The 23,964-nt window shown below is 41.4% G+C and overlaps 1 protein-coding gene across 5 annotated transcripts; it reads left to right on the forward strand.

Annotated features, from left to right (window-relative positions):
• The first annotated feature begins 530 nt into the window (after positions 1–530).
• MKNK1 (MAPK interacting serine/threonine kinase 1) lies at positions 531–22,767 on the forward strand. 5 transcript variants are annotated; one of them, XM_018912406.3, is made up of 14 exons: positions 531–614; positions 1,482–1,593; positions 4,064–4,158; positions 7,179–7,277; positions 7,954–8,051; positions 9,454–9,533; positions 10,936–11,009; positions 13,861–13,965; positions 16,935–16,990; positions 17,540–17,635; positions 18,404–18,598; positions 19,217–19,381; positions 19,972–20,015; positions 20,921–22,767. In XM_018912406.3, the coding sequence occupies exons 4-14, from the start codon at positions 7,181–7,183 to the stop codon at positions 21,147–21,149; spliced, it is 1,239 nt and encodes a 412-aa protein (XP_018767951.2). In that variant the 5' UTR covers positions 531–614; positions 1,482–1,593; positions 4,064–4,158; positions 7,179–7,180; the 3' UTR covers positions 21,150–22,767. The 5 variants fall into 5 exon arrangements, with proteins under 5 accessions (XP_018767951.2, XP_030082320.2, XP_018767952.2 ...); XM_030226460.2 differs by lacking the exon at positions 531–614 and adding an exon at positions 622–935 and having other exon boundaries at positions 19,975–20,015; XM_018912407.3 differs by lacking the exon at positions 531–614 and adding an exon at positions 623–935.
• Positions 22,768–23,964: the final 1,197 nt, after the last annotated feature.

Consider the following 23,964-nt stretch of genomic DNA (forward strand, 5'->3'; position numbering starts at 1 on the left):
AAGTAGAAAAAATGCCGAAGGATTTTGATTATCCCAGAAGGGATGGGAGCAAGTGAGGGTGGGACACAGCCCTGCTGCTGAGGAGGTTTTCCACCACCTTCTCGGAGTCTTCGGACTCTTTGTTCAACAGCAGGGTTTCCATGCTGTGCCTCCCTAGCTTTATCCAACCTCTTGGCTGTTGTCACTTTACTTTTTCTTTCCGTTCTTAGTCTGTCCTGCCTGAAGGTGTTTAAGGCAAGACGGTGAGGTGTTTAAGGAATGACGGGACGCGGCACTCCCTTGACACAGCGGCGCTCGCTCATAGACCGGACTCGGCGATCTTCGCTTCTCCAGCCGAAGTGATGCTGTGATATCGCTCATGGGGGAAGGAGAATACGGCAAGCAGCCAGCCCAGCCTGGGGAGCAGGGCCCGCTCCCGCTGTGCCCCATTGATGGTCCCGGCTCCGTTCCCCGTTCCGTCCCCTCAGAGGAGCCGCGGCCCCGCCTGGCGCGCTCCCGTGAGGGGGCGCGGAGGGGGCGGTGCCGCGCGCAGGCGCGCTCCCGCCGCTCCTCCGGCTCAGGGCGGGGGCGGGCGGTGCCGCCCCGCCGAGGAGGGACCCGCGGCCGCCATGGAGGTGAGGGCGGGGGGTTGCGGTCACGGCTCTTCCCGGCTCGGCCAGCTGAGGGGGGTTAAGGGAGGGGAGTTCCCAGGGGCTCGGTCCGTGCTCGGGGCAGCTCCTGGGGCTCGTCCGGAGTGTGGAGGGCTGAGCGCTCGGACAGCGGGAGCGGCGGCAGCACCCGGCTGGAAGGTGCCTCAGCCCTCCGGCCAGCAGCTTTGGGTCTGGGGGCCCTCCCCGAGGAATGCGGGAGTTTCCTCATGTCTGGAGATGGAAGTATGTTCCCCGAAGGTTTAAAGTGCTGTGTTTAATACCTGGTGCGTTTTTCAATAAAGAGTGGTAAGTGTGTACTCTCCTACTGCAGCTGCTTTCTATTGGGGACATTGCTGGATTGGGAAAACAGGCAAAAGCGAACGAACCAACTTCTAGTTGTGATCACGAGAAATCTTTTCGTTCCTGTGTTTTTCCTCTGGCATAAGACGAGAGCTGTGAGTCCCGAGGAGCACTGAAAATCTGCCTAAAGTGTACTTTGTGGCATTATCTCGAGCAGGGTGACCTTCTGAGGCGAGAGAAGCAGCGGGACAGCCCTGGGTGACAGCTCGGCTGCTGGCATCAGCAGGACTTGTGATAGCCAAAAATCAGCCCATTCCCTGACACCACTGGCACTTGTCTGTGAAGTGTCAGATTTGTTGGGAATAAGCCACTGCCTTTTTTTTTTTTTTTTTTTGACATTTAAAAGCTGACCTCTTCTAAAAGCCTCTATCATCCAATGTTATGACTCTCAATTGGGCTTAGGAAGATTGGTGTATGTTCTGATAACTTCAAAGAACTATTGTTTGCTTCTTTTTTTTTTTTTTTTTTTTTTTTTTTTTTTAACCTAAACAGAGCTCCTCTTCATGCCTCCCCGGTGCTGGATGGAAGCAAGGCAAAACACTCCTGCAGAGCTGAACCTCTTTCACTTCAGTTCTAAAGGTGTTTTGTATTGGCAGCCTTCCAGGTAAAGTGGGGTGTCTTGTGCATTTGAAACTGTCTTGGTTCTTTAAAGGTCTTTTTCAACCAAAATGCTTCTATGACATTATTTCATGGTACCAGTACTCCGTAATGCTTTCAGAAAAAGTATTTACTGCTGTGATGAATGTCCTCTCTCCTGCTAGTACCTTCCTGGTAACAAATGTTAGAACACTGGTACAAATCTTATGAGACATCAAATGTGACAATGCAGTGGAGTTTAATGACTTAATTTTAGAGTTGAAAGCACAGAAAAGGGAAAATAAAGAAAAAATCAATCTTGCTTCAAGGTTTAGAAAAACATTAAGTTAGATTAGCTTCTCCAAACAAGGCTGCTTGCTCATGTAGGTGTGTGTTGCGTAGCTTTTTTATCCAGTGACAAGTGTGATTATCTGATTAATCATTGTGGGGTGTGGAACAAGAGTAGGAAATGTTTATCTCGTATCTCTATGAAAAGAAAAGTTGTCTTCTAAGAAGTTTTTCTCTTTGGTTTACACTAGCAAGGGAGCTGAGGGGGATTAGAGGAACTACTTGGTGATGGAGAGACAGTCTTCTGAGAGTTGTTCATGCCATCAGATGTAGAAGAGAGTAAACAGCTTGCTGTTTAGTAAGTGGCCCTCAGAACCTACTTACATTGGATATCTCCTTAATTTAAAAGTGCTCTAGAAGTTGGAGAGCCTGTAAGTAGTTGAGTCAACACACTATTGCTGGAGTTTTCTCATTTAGAATGTGTGTGATGGAGTTTAAAATAACTTTGCTGCAAAGTTCTTACTGCCCTGTGATGGCAAGTCTTAAACATGAGCTATTTGCCAGTGGTCAGTAGCAGTAAATATTCTGTTTGCCTGTTCTGCTGGCTGTGGAAGGACAGAGGATGTTCTTTAGTGCAATAACCAGCGTGTGTGCTATGTTGTTCCCAGCAGAGCTCACCACTCACTGTTATTTGTTAGCCCTGTGAAAGACACCCTATTATATCCTCCCATCCATGTGGCTGCCTTGGAGACACGTTGTCCTTGAACAAGAAATTAAGAAGATTACAGTGTTTTTAAGCCGTGTTCAGTCTAAGTTGTTCTCCTGACTTGTTAACTCTTAGCTGCATCAGGACACTTCTCTGGTTTGCCTTTGTCTTTCCAGTGGGGATGATAACAGTTCTTTTGCTGCCATTCTGAATAACTACTGCTTTTAAAGAAATGCATGTGTGCCTGGGGAAACACAGGCTGATTTCAGCAAGTCTCATGTCTGCAGCATGTGTGTCAAAACATGCTGTTCCCCCAACACGAGAGGGAAAGGAGAGCTGTGTGCTCTTCTCTCCATCAAGGTTCTCCCTGCTTCCCCAGCAGTAATCCTGGTGAAGTAAGAAATTGGGATGGGAGGAATCTATCTGAAATAATTCGATGTGCTTCCTGAAAAGTGAGATAAAAAAAGTGACTGGGAACCTCAGAAAACCCCTCTTAGTTTGCAAGGGAAGTGTTAGCTGAAAGTACCAAACATTGCTCTGCAAATTGCTCAAGTAGGAGATGATGTGACACTGATCTTCTGGAAGTGTCACAGAGGGAATGGCAGGGGGAAGCATGGATGTAAAGAGAAAGGTTGCTGTAACCTTTTCCCCAGTATGAAGGGTTTCAGGCAGGTGGTGTCAGCTGTGACACTGTGGGTTGTTACGGCAATGCTGTGATAAGGCTGGATCAATAATTTTTGTCAGACTTGCTCTTTCATGAAATTGGATTGCTTGGGCTTCCTGTGAACTTTCAGGTGTTCATTTGAAAATGTTAATGCTCTTGTATATTATTGAGAAGATGATGGAATGTTTTTAAGTTCCTCTCCCTTCACGGATAATTCAGATTAAATGAAACTAAAAGTTGTGCCGTAGGTGGAAGGAGAAGGTAACTCTGACAGCTAAGAATGAATTGTGGAAAACTAGTGCAAAAATCAAGTAAGAGTATTCACTTCTTACAATTTGAAATTAATGTACTTAATGCAGAACGAGTACAAAATAATCTGATTTGACGCAGGACTATCATACATCATTGCACATTCTTCCTCTTCAAATTGTATCTCTTGATGTGTAACATTACAAACACAATTAATCACTGTGTAGCTGCTTTATAAAGGCAGCTTGGGTTTTTCTGGGTTTCCTGCAACTAGGTGGTTTTTGCAGAATCAGCACCTGCTGAGTGTGTACAGGTTCATTATGAGCTACATCTATAGGAATCAGTGTCAATGGAGGAGGAAGAGTCCAGGAACCATGTGACACACTGAGCTGGGAGGAAAACTGGACTGAAGTCTGTTTACATATTGTTCCAGTGAAATTGTAGGGGTGTGCTTTTGCTGTGTGTTTCCGTGAAGCCCAGCACAACAGGTCCTTGCAATGTCTTTAGGCTCTGGGCACTACCTAAATTTGTGGAAAAACAAAAAACATTTTAAGGATTTCTGAGTGGTAATGTGATGGTGTTTATTTTCAGCTCCAGAACACTTGGCTCCAGCAAGACCCAGTTTTGGAGCAGGTGGTGGTACCTGGGCTCTGCTTTCTTCCACTGAGTTCAAAAGCACAAACAAGGTATTTTCTTCGAAATAGAAAAAGGCACCTCTTCTGTGTTCCCAAGTGCTTCCTGTTACACACATGGGCTTCTTTTCCAAATGCGCTCTTCCTTCTTTTTGGAAACTGATTAGAATGAGAGGGGAGTTAGGTCTGGGTAGTGGATTTTGGCATGTTCATATATGGAGTGTTAGAAAGCAAGATGAAAGATGATTTAAGGTCTGAATGAACTGAAACTTGTGGTAATTGTTCCTTTTCTTCTTCTCTTGGGTTTGTTTGCCAAAAAGAGAAAGGCTGTAACTACCTTCCCACACAGGCTCTGAATAGGGTGTGTGTTAAATATGGCCTCAACGCTGAGTTATGATGATGGTAATAAAATTCAGGGGCTCCAACTAAACTGCAGTTTTCATTTTACTTACACTGTGGATTTTCCTGGTAACATTTACCCTGTGAGTAGGAATCCTAACCTGACTGGTGAAGGACAGATCACAATTTGAAGACACTCACCTTGGACCTGATGTGTCCATGGGCCATTTCCCTCCAGAGCAGTCCATCCTGTCCCTGAGCTCTGTCTGGCAGGGTGAGCTGCCTCAGAGCCCACAGTGTGCCTGTCACCAGAAGCACTCCTGCAGGATGCAGAACACCTCAGCATTGCTTGGGTGGTTGAGGCACATTGTTTTTCAGTATCTCTGGAAACTCTTTTGGTTGTACAGTTGCAGGGAAAAAAAGCATTTCTTTGAAAGTTTGAAAAACCTCTAAAGTGTTTGGCTGGACTAAAGGCATTTTCTTGTAGTACCAGCTGTTACTTAAGTGCTGGCTCATTATAACAAGTGAGTAATGAGAGTGAAGCTGTGATACCTTTAAAGGATGAGCTGTGTTGACAGAAGTGAGCTTCACAATGGTGTGAAATAGCAGACCAGAGCAGTAATAAGAATCTAATACAACTAACATTTTGTGCTTTAGTGTGATGGCAAATTTAGTCAAGACTATAGGTTAAAAATGTCAACTTTTCAGCAATTTGGTTTCTGTATACATAACTAGTGAACTTCCTGTTTTCAGGGAAGCAATTCTCTGTAATTTAGGAATAGAGTCAGACTAAAGGGAATTGAAATAATGTGGTGAGTTAATAAACAGCTGACTGTAAATATCAGTGCCAGCTGGTAGACTGCAGGAGCTGGCTGTGAAGCTGTCAGCTGTGCTGAGAGACAGGATTCACGTTCTGGAGTTTTTGCTGATTTTTAGTCAAAGCCAGTATTTTTAGATTTTTAGTCAAAGCTAGATTTTTAGTTTCAAGCTCTGAAGCTGTGATATTTGAAATGGAATAGAATCTGTCTAGCTATGGTTTGTAGAAGGTCAGGTAATTAAAGTTATTTGTTTGACACCTTGTGGAAATCAAGTACTACCTTCAAGCAGAGCAGCCCTATCTCTGAGCAGCTTCAGGTGTGTCATTTTAGTCCCAGTTCTGAATAATTCCTGATGCAGGTTGAATTGAAAAAGAGGAGAGCTGGAATTTGCTGCCAAAGGCTCACCTTTTTAAGTTAAAATTTGAAACTGTATGTGTGTCAGTTTGAGTTAAAAAGAAAGTGTTTCATCAGAAGCTGGTAGAATGTACTTTATATTACTGTATTTAAGACGTCACATAGAACATCTGTCATGATGATTTCTGAACACATTCTGCCTAAGACTTGAAAATGAGGATTTACTATTGTTTTGAGGCTTTCAGTGATATATGTTTAAGTGTTTCACTAAGTTGTTAAGGAGAAAGGACTTTCAAAATAACATTTATCCTGAATTTTCAGACATGTGGGTTCTAAGTGACACTCACAGTAGTTATTACTGACAGATAAGAACAAAAAAAATGTAACGTAGCAAAGAAAAAGTAATTAATGTATTGCTAGATTAATGTGGAATGTTTTCTGCCTTGGAGCTTCTCCCATGTTTTGAGTACTTTGGAAATAGTGAAAGGCAGAAAAACTGCTCGTCACAATCTCTCTTAAAAGAGAATGACAGAAGTTTTTGGGACTTGCTCTTTCATTACCAGTGTTCTCATAATTACACAATTTCTATTGATTTAGCTTTTTCTGTAGTATAAGATGACTAAAAGTGAATTTAGTCAGAATTCCTCAGAGCTGTAAAATGTCTTGGGTGCACTTTGCTACTGCCTTAAAGACTTTCAGCTGAGATTTTAAACTGTTGAGGTAAACTTAGTTGGATGTGACTGGTGTGAAGTGCTCCTGCCTAGAACCTCAGTGTGGAATCATTTACCTTTTTGGAGATAGGTTAGCTGTACAAATATGGCCATGTTTTTATTTAGGCCTTCAATAACAATGTGCAGGGGGTTTATCCTGCCATACTATCTTGCATCAGTGAATTGTTACCTCTGACTAAGCTCTAGTATCTGCAGTGAGTAATGTAGGAAAAAAAGTCTGAATGCCATAAACACTTCTTGTTTTGGAGCATAAATTACCCACTTATCTGTGGTTTAGAAAGGTACATTATAGTTCTGTGAGAAATGGTTTTCTTTATGGCCTTTTGGCAGCATCAACTGACCTAGATCACTCTTGTGATACTTTAACTCCTGTGGTTGCTTTGTTTCACTGAGTGATTTGAAACTTCCCCACACCTTCCTGCTGTTTTGGAGGCTCATTTCCTTGAGCTGATTTGAAAAAAATCTCTGTAAAACAGCAGAATAGCTCAGAGGAGTGCCCTTGTGAGGGCTGCAAGTACTGTCTGGTATCAGGGCACGTGTTCTGTTGTGGGTTATTTCTGTGTTTTGTCTTACTGTGCTGTGAGATAAGGATTCAGAATAGATGCATTATTTTTCTCTCCTGATAATATATTTATTTATCAACCCCCCCAATTATTAATTGGCACCTGAATTGCCTTTTTAGGTTTCCTCTGATATTTGAAAGAAAGGTGGCAGCCTGTGATGAAGAAAAGCAGATAAACTTTTGGATAGATAAGAACATAAACACAAGAGCATGTGCCTTTTCTCCTGAAGTAATTGATTGTTAAAGTCACCTCTATGTTCTGCCACACAGAGATGGTCAGCAGCCAGCCTGTCCCCATAGCTGACAGTGGGAAAAGGAAAAAGAAGAAAAGAACCAGAGCCACAGATCAGGTCCCCGGGAAGTTCGAAGGTTGGTGACAATTTAAAAACTTTTAATTGTTACAGTCTGCTTTGCTTCTGCTGTTTTTCTGTTTTCTTAACTAAACATTGAATTTTTTGGTAGGAACAGTGCTGATTTCAAAAGGTTTTGATTGAATAGATGTGTGCACAAATGCTGTGAAATTTTGTAAGTAAAATATAGTTCAGTGAGAAAACTGAGCAGTATAAAACTTCTTAGTGGGCAAGTAGCAATGGAAGGTACATTTAAGAAAAGATGGTAGTAGCATTCCGGGTGTAAATGTTCAAGTTTGTTATACTTAAAACACCATCTCTGCAAGTAGATTATGTATGGTAGGCATTTTCTGATGAAAGAATTGTCTTCCACCTGAAAAAAATGTTTGAGTTTTACATGAAGACAGGGAAAGTGGCTGAGATCCTAGAGATTACACGTTTGTTCACACTACAAATATTTTATATCTCAGCACTTTTGATACTGTAATAAAGTTGACTTCTAATTTTTCTTGAACTTGAAAGAGGGAGGTGGAAAAGGAAGCATAGTTAAGACTGGCATGTCTGTTTTAATACTACATAAATCTGAGGGAAGCTTATCAGATAAAAAGCTTGTCTTGATGTTATTCATTAAAATAACTTTCACTTTTAAAATTCACTTTGATGGATGTGTTCTTTTTTCTGGATTTCTTTGGCAGACTTGTACAAGCTGACTGCTGAGCTGCTCGGTGAGGGAGCATATGCTAAAGTTCAGGGTGCTGTCAGTCTCCAAACTGGGAAAGAATATGCAGTCAAAGTAAGTAGAGGCTAAAAGCAGCATCACTTCTGTCTGTGATGTGTCTTCTCCCTCTCAGGGAAAACCTGCAATCGAGTGGGTAATAGCAAATCCTTCTAGGAAATTTTTGATGCTTGAAATGAGCTTGTTTTATAACTGTTGAGAAAACCTGTCATCTTAAGTGTTGTGCCTCCAGAGTGAACTGGTTTATCAGCTGCAGGTAGAAATCACAAACAGTAAATCATTGTGATTGGATCTTGGAGCAAGCTTTCCTCTCATGCCCTGCTTTAGTTTTAGTCCAGCTTTGTCTCTTCTTATGAAAGAAGGGGCTGAGTCATTATACAGCATGGCCTCCCAAATAGTGCAAGCTTTTGGGTGCTGTTCAGAGAGCATCAGGTGCTGCCAATGGTTCATGTAAAGCTGTCTTTATTTTTTGATAGAGGCCAATCTTCTTTCTGTAATATCACTGAAAAGTTGGGCTCATTTACACATTTGCTGTTGTCCTGAGTCCCCCATTTAATTTCAAACACAAATAACAGCAATAGGGAAGCTTTATGTTTGATTCTATTCAAAAATAGGCATAAAATTTAAAGCCCCTTTGAAAATGTGGTTCTATAGATGCTGGAATTTTTTCTCTACTTTGTAAAATTGTTGAAGTTTAGAGGTTGAAATCAACAAAGCTCTGCTTTAGGAATTTGATGTGATCAGATGCAGAGATCTGTGCAGTACTGGTGAATGGTTGCCTGTTCTGCTCCAAAGAACTCAGGCTTCAGAAATAAGAAGACAGTCCTGGATACAGGTGGTATCCAGGTAATGTCATGAGCTTCCAGTTTATGCAGCAATAACTCAGGCTCAGCCTCTTGTCTTCTTTCAACCTGAGGATGGTGTGAAGGAAGGTGATTTCTGATGGCTCTGAGATTGAATGTATGTTTTCTTTAAGTTCTATTTTTGGGTCTCCATAAAGTTTACACCATGAACTTGAATTTTATGTTGAATTTGGTACTTGTTGCTTAAATGCCTCTAATGCCAAATATGTTCTTTTTGACTGTTCAGTGTCTGTTGTGACTCAAATCTATTCTTGGTAGAACTCAGGAGGATATCCTGTTCTTCACATTGCAAAGTTAAAATTATGCTAGAAAAAGCTTGTGGTAACTGGTCACTGGCTGTGTAATGTGTGAACTTAGTTCTTTCTTCTCTTCCTGCCCTAATTTCTCTTGTCCTCTGAATGCCTTCCAGAGCTCTCTTGACACTGCTCTGTAAACAAATGCCAGATGAGAAATTGAACAAACAAACAAAGGTGGAGTGTTTTTCTCTAGTGGGCATGCCCTAGATTCAAACCTTGTAACAGTTACCTAATTCCCGAGCTGTATGCATAGTTCCTGCAGTAATTTTTCAAATATGAGTTCTTAAAACTCTTTCACAGATCATTGAAAAAAATGCTGGGCATAGTCGGAGTCGGGTTTTTCGTGAGATAGAAACTCTGTACCAGTGCCAGGGTAACAAGTAAGTATGGTCTTGTCTTTGTTTTTTTAAAGTGTTTTGAGTATTTGTCTTTAAATTTTTATACGTGACAAGGTTAGAAGCTTTGCATCGGTCTCCTTAAAACCACTTTGAAATTTAGACTTGACTTACTCAGATTAAAAATTTCTCCTTTACCTGAGAAATTTAGGGGAACTATTTACAGATTAATAGTTACATAACTCAATTAGCAGCCAAGTCAATATAGCTTGATTGTGCTTCAATGATGCATGGCTTTTGTCCAGATGAGAAATTAACATTTTGACACTCTCCCCTGTGATTTCACCATCAGCAAAAACTGACATGATACCAGCTGCTGTGGAGAGGAAATCACACCATTCCTTTCTCTGATGTGTGGTTTGTCCTCCTCCTTGTGTCAGCCTTCCTGCTTTTGCACTGGGACTCTTAGATCAGCAGAAAGCTAACGTCATTCTCACTTGGATGTGTGCTGACTTCGTGCAGCCACAGGATGAGGCAAATGTAAAACTGCTGCTCATGACTGAAGAGGAAGAAAAGCTGTGCAGGCACTGGGAACTTTGTGATGGGTTTGAGGCAGTTCTGAAGCTACTTTTAGATGTCTCTGTTAATCTAGAATGTATATACAACAGATGGTATATATATTACAATTGTGCAGCTTATATTGAATTTTTCAAACAAATGCCTAATAAAACATACAGAAATAATTTCAAAACCAACTTGCTTACCAACCTCATAGACTTATGTTGTGCTGTAGAGAAGCAGACCATGAGTTTCCTCTTTTGTGAGGTTAAGAGTAAATAGTCATCCAGTGCACAACTGATGAAGAACTCAAGCTCACATGACCACATGCAGAATTTTGGGGGCTGAGTGTACCATTAAATGTAAAAAATTATGACTTACACATTTGACATTCTCAAAGCAACCTGGGGTATTTGTGCTGAAAAGAATTTACAGGAGCTAAACAGGAGTTGTTCTAAAAATGGCAACTAAGGAGCTGGATTTAATATCTTGTTGACAGATGCCTGTCTCCTTTGAGCCCTCTGTGTTTTGCTTTGTGATTTCCAGAGAGAAAGAATGCCAGTTTAATTATTTTTTCTTTATTTCTGCCTTCAGCACAAATGCAGTGGTTTAAATTATTAAATACAACCTACTACCAGTTATCTTCCTGTCAACTGAGCAGTAGCAGAGCTCTCACAATCTTGTCTGAGTGTGCTGTTTGGCCTCTTTCCCATGCTTAAATTTCAGTGGGAGTTGGAAATGTGGTTTTAATGCCACAGGCAACCAAAGCAACTTGATTAACTAGAACTTGTATTTTTGGTTACTTCTGGCACTTCCTAGTTATCCACTCTGGGCTGAAACTCTTCATTGCTGTGTTTACACTCCATGCTTTTTGTTTCCTTTTTTAAAGGAACATTTTGGAGTTAATAGAATTTTTTGAAGATGACGCAAGATACTACCTGGTCTTTGAGAAACTGCGAGGAGGTACTGTGCCAAAACTGTGCCTTTGCTCATTGAATCATTTTGGTTCCTATTTGCCTCTGTTTTAAAGTAGTAATTGCAGAACTTAACTTTAAATGCTTGAGAATTTAGTGCAGCATCTGTGTACTCTGGCATAATTTTCCTTTGATGTAGGATTGACTTCATTGCCTGGAACCCTGTTATGAAAATCATCTTGCCTGTGCCTGGGGTTGCTGTTATGAAGACCCACTTGTGCTTGTGGGTGTTTGAGAGCCCATCAAGTGAGCCTGAGTAGTCACTGGGCTCCAGCACTTCCCATTCACCTGGGGAATGAGAAAGCTGCAGCAAGCACTTCATGGGCTTTCGCACATTTGTCTGCATGGCATATAATTACAGTACATGCTAATTGCATGGCTGTGCAAAACCAGGAGTTAGTGTGGCCAACCCTTCAAAGGAGAACTGAGCTTCTGGAGTATCCTGCTGCCCAGAGAACAGCATCTATTGTCTCTGGTCAAGAAGGTTTCCAGGAGCAAACTGTATGTGCAAGATATAAAAATTCTTTCTGCATAGATGCAGAACTGTTTTTGAAAGAGAGGGGTGTGTATATTTTTTGAGTAAAAGCTTTTGTTTAGCTTTTCACAAAATTCTGCATCTTTTTCTTGTATTTTCCCATAACACTTTTTCTTAATGCACAGATGTCTCTGACAAATTAGCTGTAATGGGGCTTGTTTGAGATGAATCTGAATTTGTCTTTTTTTTTTTTCATCTCCACATTCTTCTGTTAGTTAACCTTCTTCTTTGTGAGTCTGTGGTTGTCAGTGTACCTGCATGGCTGCTCAGAGTATAATAATGATACTCCCCTCTTAGCTACTGATTTTACAGGTTTAGCTAGGGCTGAGGCTAGTCTTCTCTTAAAAATATCAGTATTTAAAGGGTTAGGTATGTGGTTTGAAGACAAAGAATGAGAATTAGGGTCAGATCTGATGCACTACAGATTCTGATGTGAGTAGCAAGGCTGGCAAGAATGAGAACATTAATCTTCAGTGCAAGTCTTTCTTCAGTAACTCCAGTCTCAGAGGCTGCTCTTACAGTGTTGGAGCATAATTTGGGCTTTCCATTTTCAACTTTGCCTTCCAGTAGCTGTGGTAACTGAAGGAGCTCTGCTCCTGTTTTATCTGTTTTCAGTTCACTGTGATATGCAGAGTCCCTTTAGTATCCTTATCTGACAGCGTTTTATAATTGAGTGAGTTAAAATTGAGCTGATTAGATTGAACTTGTATAATTTCAGAGTTTTTTCCTCTTTTTTTTTTCTCCTCTGAAATGCATTTTGAGAGGTGCTGTAGGATGCTTTCTCTCTGAGTACTGGAGAGGCAGGAACAACTAGTGCCCTGCTATTCTTTCTTTGTGAGAATTCTCTACGTGGGCTGAATATAAAGTCACTAAAGCATGTTTTTATTGATATTGATATAATTCTTATCTGAGAGTTTGAACATCAACTCTATTTAGAAAGCTAATTTCAGATAAACCTGCTGAGTGAAATGAGCACTTTAGGTGGCTCAGTATTGTTTCCTGCAAAGTATGGGGTCTTTTCCACAGGGCTGGAAACGTTGAAGAACTTTTACTGCTTTCTAAAGGTGCAAAGAACAACTACACCAGGAAACCACTCTGAACTCTGTGCACTCAAGAAATCTGTAGCAAACTAGGTGGTGTTGGTTTTGACAAGGGAAAATGTCTGTGTTTGAAATCTGATAACCTGGTCCAAAGTGGCCTTCCTCCACCCAGCTGACACAGCTTGGCTGTGCATATCTGAGCATATCTCTCATCTTTTTGAATGTCCTTTCTCTTCCCTCTCTGAATGCTCACTGTGGAGGAGTGGCAGTAGCATTGATGGTATTAGAATAGGAATTCCCCAGTAGGAGATTTCCTTCCACATTTAGAACTAAAGCATAAAAGTGAAATCACCTGAGACAGAAAATGTTGAGTGTACTGGGGCTAACAGCAAATGGCAGTCACTACTTGAGTTTCTTTGCCTGATTGCTTTTACAGATACACCTCTCTGAATATGAAAATAGAAGGCAATAGTAAGGCTACTTAGGGAGCTGGGATCTCTGTGCACTACATGTTTTTTTAAAAGACATTTTTAATCTTTTGAGAGGAATGATTGAATTTACTTTATGAAAATGAGGAATCAAACCTCCCTTTATTCTTTGTTAAAGGGATACCAGTGAGGCTATGCCTGCAAGCTACCAGCCCTTCAGTATGTTTTAATTTAGAGGTCTTTTGTCAGATTTTATATCCCTGGGCAGATTTTGCCTTAAGTCAGTGCAGAAGCCTTGCCTTGATGCCTGTGGGGAATTTGATGTGTATTTAAAGGTCAAATCTGTTTTTACTTTGATGGTGTTGAGGCACAAAACACATATCTTTGGCTTTCAGTGCAGGATTTCAGTGGTGATATTATAGCAAATGAGGGGAATTTGAGTATGACCATCCATGACCTGGGGTAGGTTGTGTTTTGCTGAAGTGTTTATGGATCTCCTTAGCTGATGTTAGAGTTTTACTGGTACTATTGGCAAATCTACTGTCCCAGTGTGTGGAAAACAGGCCAGTCATGTCCTGGGGCAGTAAAAAGTGATTGCCTCTCATGCTGTGCTTAAACTAGAAGCTGCACTGTTTGGAAATTATGTTCTAGCACACTTAAGTGGTGAAGCTGCTCAGTTGTGCCTTTTCTTCTTGGTCATTCCCCTCTTTGCTCCACAGAAGTTGCCTGCTGTGAAAGGCTGCTATAAAGTGTGAAAGTGAGATTATGGGTTCACGATGCTTGGAACTAGTTCAGCATTCATACTGAGGTTTTCCCTTTCACCTGTTATCCTGACAGGTTCAATCCTGGCCCATATACAAAAGAGGAAGCACTTCAATGAACGAGAAGCAAGCAAAGTGGTGAGAGACATTGCCTCTGCTCTGGACTTTCTTCATACAAAAGGTGAGAGAGGGCTGCCTCCATCTTTACTAGTTAATACCATATACTCAGGGTATAAAGCACATTTATCTCTAAGTAGCCAGCTTTTGCTAGTGTTCCCATTTACAGCAATGCCAGATGACTTAAGCTGTTTTCCTCTATGATGCTATTTTCATATTGTAGTATTTTCAGTAATTGGAAGTGTTAAGATGGTACAGGCTTTCCAAGGAGAAAACGTGACTCATCATCCAGAGAGGATTAACATTAGGGTTGAGTCTATTTGTTCCTATTACACAAGCCACCATATAAAGGTTACTCAAAAGGGATCTAATAAAATTTTAATTTCCTCATTTTTTCAGGTCAACAGAGTTACTTTTTAGTAATTTCAGAATTTCTGCTAGCCACTAGACCTGTTGGTTTGCAGTAGCTTTTAGCTCCCCACATCTAGACTCTCACTGGTAAATTGAGAGTCTAGATTCACCTAAGTGAACCATGGTCTTTATTTGAAGGTGTCCTCAATTCCTTTGGAATTTGCTTAGATGTAAAGCAGGTATGTTCATAGAGATTTTTATTACCTTAGTGTTTTTCTGCTGCTTTTTTGACTTGGGAATACTTTGGTTTAAATTCAAAAATTTCTGTGCATTATGGTCATGCCAGTATATTTTTGGGCTGAATATGATGGATACTTTTGAAGTTTTTCCTAGGTTGTGATTATCTGGTTTTGCAGCTTCAAATACAGTGACTAGCTCTGAATAGAATGGCATGTAATTGGAGACTGTTTATGGGTTATTTATTTTGATACATTTTTTCTTTCCTTTTTGCCATTCTGATTAGCCTGGTAGATCTCAGCAGATTTGGTTTGTTGCCTAAATTGCTTATACTGGCCCTGGATCAATAAATGTTTAGTTGTAGTCCATACTTTCAAGTCACAGGACTGTTTATATGCTGAGTTAGAATCACAGCACTGGTACCTCAACAAGTTGAACCCATTAAAAATAAAATTGTAGCAATGCTTGGAGTAAAAGGGGGAAGCCTGATGAATGTGGATCTTGTCACATGTTGTGACTGTTGCAAAAAGTTTATTTGAATATGAAACCAAACTTAGTTTGGATCAAGAGGTTTTTGTGATCTTCACAGCCTGTGTATGTGATAATTCAACATTAAACCATCAGAGAGGGTGCTTCTTGAATACCTTTGTGCAGTAGATTTTGACTTTGAGTTATGGGACATGTAAGAAACAGGGTGAAAATGTGGAAAAAAATCTTTCTTAATGTGAAAGGCTGTAGTGGGCTTCTTAACAGCTGCAAGTCCAGGTACTCCACTCAAGAGGTTTAACATCGACTGAGCTAATACCTTTCTGTAGCTCTCTCTCAGCTTTTAGTTTTAATTTCTCTTTTCCCAAACAAGAGCAGGGTGATTGATTAAAATAGCTGTAGAGCAGCAATCTGCTTTCTTGTTGTTTGCTGTGAGCTGGGACAGCAGGGATATAGCTTGCAGAATCAGCTACATCCCCTTTTCATTTTATTGTTCTCTTTATGGTTCTTCCGTGTGACATTAAAATAATTAGTAAGTAGGGTACAGAACACTAAAGTAAACAGGAAATTAAAGCAGTTTTATTGCACAGCTTAATGGTGAAGTCCTATAGCTAAATGCTTTTAAAAAAATTTGAATGAGGACAACTAATTCTTTTGACAGGAGTAGTTTAAAACTCAGCTGGATGATAATCCTGCCTTACACCCACTTGGGATGTGTGTGCTTTATTGCTAATAATCTACTGGAGAGGTGTTTAAAGGCAGTTGTTTTCTCAGAGCTCTGTGGAACTGCAAAATCAAATGTTACATAATCAGACATTTGAATTCACACAATAATACAAAACGACACTGTTGGCTTTCCCATTGTGAGCCAAGCCAACTGCTGGGAGTTTGGTCAGCCTTGTTGTAAATGTCAGCACAGGCCACTTCAGTGGGTTCATTGTGCCATCTTTTGTGCCAAAGCCATGTGCACTGTGTCAGTATGAACACTGATTCCTTTAGTTTGGGGCTCTGCTGTTATATTTTAAGCCACATCTTGTGGAATGTGCTGAAGAAATGACATTAAAAGCTCCCTTGCCTAGAGTTTGGTGGAATTTTCCTTCCTGTACTCTGAAGTAATATAAGGTGTTCTTGGAGTGTAAGTTTCTAAATCAAGAGTAGACTGCAGTTAAATTACAGCCGAGTTACTCTTTTAATTAATTTTTTTTTTGCCTCTCATTTTCTACCTTCCATTTGAGTTTGATCATATTAAATGAAGAACTTCCAGAAACTGTGTTTTTAGGCATTTGAAGAACTTCTTTGACAGAGAACCACCTTGCATGTGGATTACACAGATAACTTTGTGCTTCCCTCTTAGGTTTGTCTATTCTGATAGGAGTCGAATGAGGAAGCCTTTTGGCTGTTTTCCTTTAGCTTTTCTTCAGCATCTCTAACTGAAACTTTAATTTTTCATTTGCTTCAGCAATGAGTATGTACCTCAAAGGGATATTTTCATCTGGGAGTCAGGGGACTTTTTTCAGAGGAGAGTGCCTCAAGTACTGTCTGTGCTGGTAGGAGTTCAGCAAGGCAATTGATCCACCTGGAAAGAGCAACTTCACTGTAAAAGGCACCAAAATAATTTCATTAAACTGTGTAAAGCATTAAACTTTCCTACAGGTCAGTCATCTAAATAAGCTGGTTTTAAGGAACATAATTAATTTGGACTAACAAAAAGTTCTGATTTTAGGTTCTTACTTGCTTGACAGACTCTCCTGTACAGTTAAGGATGATAAAGGTATAGCAGGATGCAACAGTGACATTTAACATTTGCACTTTACAATTTAATTATTATATTTAAGAGGGGCAGATGTGTGTAGCAGGCTCAGACCTACAATATTTCCCAGGCCACCTTCTAAAAAAGAGAAGTTATGAGGAATAAAACAGCAGACTGTCCTTTCTAATGAACATTTGTACTCTGTTTAGGTATTGCTCACAGGGACCTGAAGCCTGAAAACATCCTGTGTGAATCTCCAGAAAAGGTGCTGCTCTGGTCTCTTAACTTTCCTTTAATTTTTGTAACTTGGTTCCCAAAACCAGTCCTTGTATTTTTTCTCTTCTTGAAAACTTTTAAACCCATTAGTGAACTTCAACTAAATTTAACAGAATTGAAGCTTGAAAGAGACTAAATTCTTCTTTGAGCTGTGAAAATGTGAACATCTGGCTTAGAGATAAAAAGCCAACTGGCCTTATAGAGGGACAGCAGTGACACCCTAGTGCTTCATCAGTTCTGAGCCACTACCCAGATGGACAAGCAGCATTTAGAGGCCAGCTGATCACATTATATGACCAGTTTTCAATGTGCCCTGATGTGTACTGGCACTTGCCTAACCAAATAAAAGAATAATGTAGCAGGATCAGGTGCTGGTGGTGTGGGTGCAGCTGGGGCAGGGCAGGGAGTGGAAGGTGGCTGTGAGGGACTGGGTCTCACTAGGGATTTATGTTCTGTCCTGGGGTTTTCTACTTCACATATATGCATATTCATAGATTTTGCATTAATCCCAGTCTTCCTGACCTCTTATATTTTTTAGATATCACCAGTAAAAATATGTGACTTTGATCTTGGCAGTGGGGTGAAGCTCAACAGTGCATGTACTCCCATAACTACTCCGGAATTAACAACGCCGGTGAGAGACCTGTTGTGGCTTTGTGCTTTCTTTGTTCTACTCTGAACCAGTTTTTCTTATCTCCAGAGGAGACCTTCCAAAGGGCTTACTGCCACTACACCCAGTGCTGGGCAGTTCATTTCAAGCAAGTGTATGTGTGGTAAATGCTGTCTTGCTTTTCCAGTTACAGAACAAATACACAAAAACACAGGAGCTCAGTGGTTAATTCTCCTGTTGGTCAGCACGTGACACATTGGTCCTGCTTATCTCTTACACAATCAAATGGAGAAACTTTTTGTGCCCATTTTTGTGTGCTTATGGACAGACTTTGAACCTTAGTTTTGTGTTCATTTCCCCGTGTTTTGGTTCTGTAGCCAAGCCAATGAGCTAAGGAGAATGCAAGCTCTCTAATCAGTGTGTAGCTTTATAATACACCTTTGTTTGAAAAACTACAGTCCTGTGCTTTTGCCATTTACTCTGAAAGAAAAATCTGCCAGCGTTGCAGAAGTCTTACAGAAATCTATTCCCCTGATACACTTGTCTGATAACTAATGGATAAGATTTAAAAACCTGAAAGATGTAAATTAATATTTGGACCTTGGATTAGAGGTTCACAGCCATGTGGAACAGCTTGTGGTGCTGCTAAATAACTATAGGAACTTCAGTATTCACTGATGCCTAATTTCTGCTTTATACCAAGGCACTTGGTGTAAAGAGTGAAAATGATAGATCTGAGTCTTATTTTGATGGACACTCCTTTTGAAAACTTGATGAAATTTGGTTTCTTAGTGTGGCTCTGCAGAATACATGGCACCCGAAGTGGTGGAAGTCTTCATGGAGGAGGCCACGTTTTATGACAAGAGGTGTGATCTGTGGAGCCTGGGGGTTATTCTGTACATCATGCTCAGTGGTTACCCCCCTTTTGTGGGCAACTGTGGCACAGACTGTGGCTGGGACAGAGGAGAAGTCTGCAGAGTTTGCCAGGTGAGTGTGCATGTCCTGGGTGTGTGGGGAGTGCAGAGTTCTCCCCTGAGCTTTGGGTGTAGAACTTGCTGCAGTGTCAGCAGTGGCGAGCTGTGCCTGATGCTGGCAGGTGCCTGGGAGGATGAGCTGTCACTGGAAAGTGAGGGTGGCAGTAGAGAAGTTGAGTGATACCTGTTTCTAAAGTCAGGTTGGGCAACTGCCTCTCCTTCCTCCTGTTGTGAGATCTCAGAGCTTGTCCTCACCCTCTTCCCCACTCTGGAATCCTCTCGTTCTGTAATCCTTGATCTGGTTTATGGTAGTCACTGCAATTCCTCAGATAAAAGCTGAGCCCTGGGAGGGTTGCCATGCAGGGCCTGAATTTGCTTTCTAAAAATGGAGTATTTTAGCTGCCCTCTTAGGGGTGGGGAAGTGTTTTCAGCAGACAGTGTGTTGTGTCCATGTTAGGCTGCACTGAGCCACTCTGAGGAGCTGCCTGTCACTCTCCATTGACTGCATAAGGAGACTGGATGGTTTCAGTTTTTGCCCTCCACATGAGGTGGATAAAAGTGAGTTGGAAGTCTCACCTGAGAAACCTTCTGGTTGCAGTGTATTTCAATTGAATATATTTTCCTTTATCAGAACAAGCTTTTTGAGAGCATTCAGGAAGGCAAGTATGAATTTCCCGACAAGGACTGGTCACATATTTCCTCAGAGGCCAAAGATCTCATCTCAAAGCTTCTGGTTTGTGATGCCAAAGAACGACTCAGTGCTGCTCAAGTTTTGCAACATTCATGGGTTCAAGGAGTATGTATCCCCCTTTATATAAAGAGTTGTTCTTCTTCCAGAGTGACAAATAATAATGTTCCCTGTCTCTGAACTTTTTATTTTGAGTCCTTGTGTGTTTCAGTGCTTGTATCTTGATTAATTAAATGATACACAGTGGCTTTATTTTTTCTGTGTGGTAAATATTTGGATGAATATGTCAGCCTTTAAGTGTTTGTTTTGTTTTGTTTAATTATTGCTTTGTGCATTTTAAATGGCTTTCTTGTGAATAGCAAGTACTGCAGTACACAAATTATTGTGCTAATACAGTAATGCAGAATGCTGGTAAATAAGGTTATAAAAGAACAGCAGTGTCCTCTTATGTTTCAGTTCCCTGTTCAGGAGAGAAGGAATAGACCCTCTGGAGAGCTTCCAAAGCTGTAGTCTTATACCTGCAAGCTGGGAAATCTTCTTGTGAGGGGACACAGATTATGAAATATGCTTTGCCCACAGTGAATTAGTTTATTTGCAATATCTGTAAAGATTTGGGGGAGTCACTTGTTTTTCATCACTCTTGGGAAAGCTTGGTTCCCAGCTGCTAATATGTAACTTCTCTTCAATGCTTCTTCTAGCAGGCTCCTGAAAGGGGATTGCCCACCCCTCAAGTTCTTCAAAGGTAGGATTTATTTTCTAAACATCTGTAAACTTCACAAAGAATAATTCCTGAAAGAACGGGTGGGAGAGAGGAGTTGACAAATTAGGAGGTAACATCCCTGGCTGAGAATGGAGCTTCATAAATGTGCCACGCTAATTTTGTTAAGAACATCAGAAATATTAAAGCTCTGAATTTTCTTTATGATCTAATCTTGCTTGTTTGTGGGAAAAGCATTAGAGGGAATTCCTGCAGTGCAGTGTTCATCTTAGACAGGAAATAATGATGGTTTTGTGAGCTTGCTGCCCAGGAGAGGGAGAAAAAGGCATAAAGGCATGTGTTACCTAAAGAGACTGCTTTCTGATGGGTGACTAATCACCATAAACACAGACTTGGATCTGACTTGCCTTGTAGTTGGTGGCACTCACAATTTCCAGTTACTGTGAGCAGGGCAAGCCACATTGGAGGTGATTTGATGGGAGATTCTGTATGCTAGAGAGCCTGAGTCATACATCTGTTTCTATGTCTGTCTGCTGCTGGTCAGAAATGCATTTCCTCAAGCCACAGGTGCAGTTGAAATGGGACTACTGTTCTCTGGAGAAGGACAGAATGGCCCCATATGCCCCTCCTTTGAGAACAGGTAGAAATTAAGGATGCCATCTCAGGTGGCTTCCTGGGTTTATAATCAGAAGTCCTTGGCAGAAGGAGGAGTAGAACTGTGGCTGTTTCCAACATCCCAGAGTGCTTTTGTCATGCATTGCTGGTCCTCTGAGTGAGGATAAATGCAAATATTAACTGGTCATTTTGCCTGCTGTCTCAATGATTTGGTAGAAGAAATAAACATGCCTGGAAATAGATACTTTGCTGTGAGGTCAAGCGGGTGAACCGCCTGTATTGAAGTTGCTTCCTCCTCTTCTTCCCCTGGCCAGGAACAGCAGCACAAAGGACCTGACCCTGTTCGCTGCCGAGGCCATCGCCCTGAACCGGCAGCTGTCCCAGCACGAGAGCGAGCTGAGCGCGGAGCAGGAGAGCACCGCCCACACGGTGTGCTCCATGAAGCTGTCCCCTCCCTCCAAATCCCGCCTGGCCCGGCGCAGGGCCATGGCACACGCCACCAAAACCAGCGACTTCCAGCCAGTTCCCCATAAAGCCTTCTAAAGTTCTGTGCTGCTGTGGTGGGGGCACGATGAGTCTGTATTCTTATTTGGATTTTCAGCGCTGATAAAAGCTGCTCTGCTTTCGACACTTTGATTAGGAGCTTGCTCTTGTGATGTGACTTGTAACTTAAAGGGGACAGCTTTTTATGGGAATGTTTTTTACCTGTCAGATTTAGTGCATGAAGATAATTCAACTGGGTTTTTTTTTTAACTTCAGAAGATGAGTTTGCCGCTGTATTATTATCTGAGGTGATAAATCACTAAATTTTCCTCATTTTCTTCTTAGAAGAGCACAGTTTAAAATGCAAACTTGAATACATCAGGAAAAACCCACACTTTGCCAGGCATAGCATCAAGCCTCTCCCTGCTGATGGCTGCTCTCCTTGGTGGCACATTTTGAAGGTGCTGCTGTTATTGCCAGCAGTAGGGACTGTTCTCAACCAGCAGTGCCCTCCTGTCTTTCTGTAGACTCAGGAATGAAGGTGATGGCTGGGTGGATCTCTGTCCCCATTACATTCATTGGGTTTATATGGAATGAGATGGGACTGTAAAGGTGCTCATATTTCTAGAGATGGAGAGAGCTCTGCAGCTTTTTTTATGTTGTTGATAATTTGTGTGTCAGCATGTGGAGTGAAAACTGGGAGGGGTGGGGCTTTTATCTGACATATCTTTGCCCTTAACTCTAATGTACTCCATACCATCTCTTTTTTAATTTTCTGGAGTTTGATGTCCATTATGTCCCCTTGGAACAGTTACATTCTTAAATCTGATAACTGCAGTGTAACAGGCTGTTTATGTGTAACAGTTTATAGTTACTGTTAGGCTTTTTAATACTAATGTGGGGTTTTATTATATTAATGCTATTCTCAGCTAAACCTTCCTTTCGATAAAATTGTATTTCTCCCATGACCTTTTGTGTGTCCTACCTGGACTTCCTAATGTGAACAGACAGACATCAGTGAATTTTGGTGTGTGAATAATTCAGAAATGCCACAAGCAGAGTACAGCTGTACAAAAATGGTGCTGCAGCCACAGAATTCTGTCTCCTGTAGTAATCTCAGGCTGGGTGTCTAGATTTTTACTTTCAGTTTCAATACTGTGGTGCAACAGAGCCAAGAATAATTTGGAAGGGTTTTGGCTGAAAAGCTGAAGATTTTAAGTGACCAAAGGGTGAGGTCTGTGGAGAAGGACACAGATGTTGAGCACTTTGTGAAACATAAGCTGTGAAAATTGGGCCACTGGGATGCCCATGATGCACCTTAACTTGTCAGCCCTTTTTGAAACCTTTTTCCTGGGCTTTGTGTGCAGGGGGGGAGGAGGAGGCCCCCAAGTGCTAGCACAAAACCCTCTCAAGCAGACTGAGAAGGAATAAAGTAGCAGATGCAACAAGCACTTGGAAGTTGAAAGGTCAAAGCTGAATGTCTTTGCATGGCCTATTCAGAGTGGTTTTACATTATCAGTAATATCAGTGCATATAGCTATTTTTATAAAACATGCTGTATTTTGTGACTAATATTAAAGTTGTTATTTAAAATTTTTATACATCGTGCCAGCCGATGAATGATGAAATGTATTTTGCTTTTTTAAATTAAAATGCCCTAAGTTATGTATTTAACACATTTGGCAGTTCTTTGTGGGTTTTTCCCCCTCTTTATTTTTGGTGACACAAAAGAGAATTACTTCTTTGTGTGACACTGGATTTAAGACAGTTGAAGTCTCTGAGGACTAGGCATGCCTCCCTCTTCTATTGATTTATTTTATTTATCAGTCTGTGGTCTCAGATTTCCTTTTGGGAACTGAGAAAAGCGCCCCAAGCAGGGAAGAGGTGTTAACTTAAGCCAATTGTTCTGCTCTCATGTGTTGTCTAGTTCTGAGTGCCTCTTGCAGAGTCATCTTTTAGTTTCTTTGGAGGTCTGTGGCTCTTGGGTGGGGAAGACTGTTTTCCTGAAGGCGTGGGATGCAGCACTCCCCAGTGCTCTGTGCAGCTCATGCCCTGAGTGAAATCTGAGCAGAGCAGGAATCCCAAACCAGGTGCCAGGCCTTTTATTTGTACTTGCCTTTCTTTTAAAGGAATTGCTCTTAGTTGAACTGTGCTTTAAAACGATCTGCTTCTCCTTCCCTTTTCCTCCTGGACAAGAGAGGTAGCAGAGAGCACAGGAGACCTTTTGGCAGGGGTACAGGAGTGATGTTTCAGTAGGGCAGGTCTTGGATCTTTCTTTGCCCTGAAATGAGAAGTCAGATTCAGCTGATGATCCAGCAGGTGCCTCTTTCCCTCTGATCTTTACCTTTCACTGAGAGTTCAGCTTTCCTCAGGTGAGTTATCCCCAGAGGGTCTCATTTGGAAGGTTTTCACAATGCTCTTCTCATGTCAGTGAGGAAGAGGCCCTTGCTTTTAGGTGGAAGGTCACTAAATCAGGGACTCATCTGTGCTTTTGAGGTAGTGCTGGGTCTGCTTGTGTTGCCTGTGAATCTCTTGTTTGGCAGCCTGTGGAACCTGAATGCTTCATCACTGAATCCCAGTGCCTCCCCTTTGGGAAGGGCTGAATCTGTGCCATGTTTTTTCAGTTACATATGATAAACTACACCAGGCAGCCTGTTGGGCTCCCTGACTTCTGAAAAATGATTGAAAAGTGTCTTCTTGTGGGGAAACTGGGTTGGGAAGGCACAGGGTGACCTTCAAGAATTCAAAAAGGTATTCTGACCAGCAAAGAGAGCATCAGAGCAGCTAGGCTGATCTTTAATATTGATTAGGCAACCCACAAGAAAGTTTTGTTTTCCATCCCCAAGGTTTTTCTGGGAGGTGGGTGAGCAAACTG

Source organism: Serinus canaria, chromosome 8, assembly GCF_022539315.1.
Source record: "Serinus canaria isolate serCan28SL12 chromosome 8, serCan2020, whole genome shotgun sequence".
Lineage (NCBI taxonomy): Eukaryota > Metazoa > Chordata > Aves > Passeriformes > Fringillidae > Serinus > Serinus canaria.

What these genes read in the sequence shown, in the direction of transcription:
- MKNK1 (XM_009088691.3), top strand. Translation starts at nt 7,163, where the DNA reads ATGTTCTGCCACACAGAGATGGTCAGCAGCCAGCCTGTCCCCATAGCT. An exon ending in CTTTGAGAAACTGCGAGGAG is followed by an intron (nt 11,010 to 13,860) that starts GTACTGTGCCAA and finishes TTATCCTGACAG; the next exon opens with GTTCAATCCTGGCCCATATA. An exon ending in CTCCGGAATTAACAACGCCG is followed by an intron (nt 17,636 to 18,403) that starts GTGAGAGACCTG and finishes TTGGTTTCTTAG; the next exon opens with TGTGGCTCTGCAGAATACAT.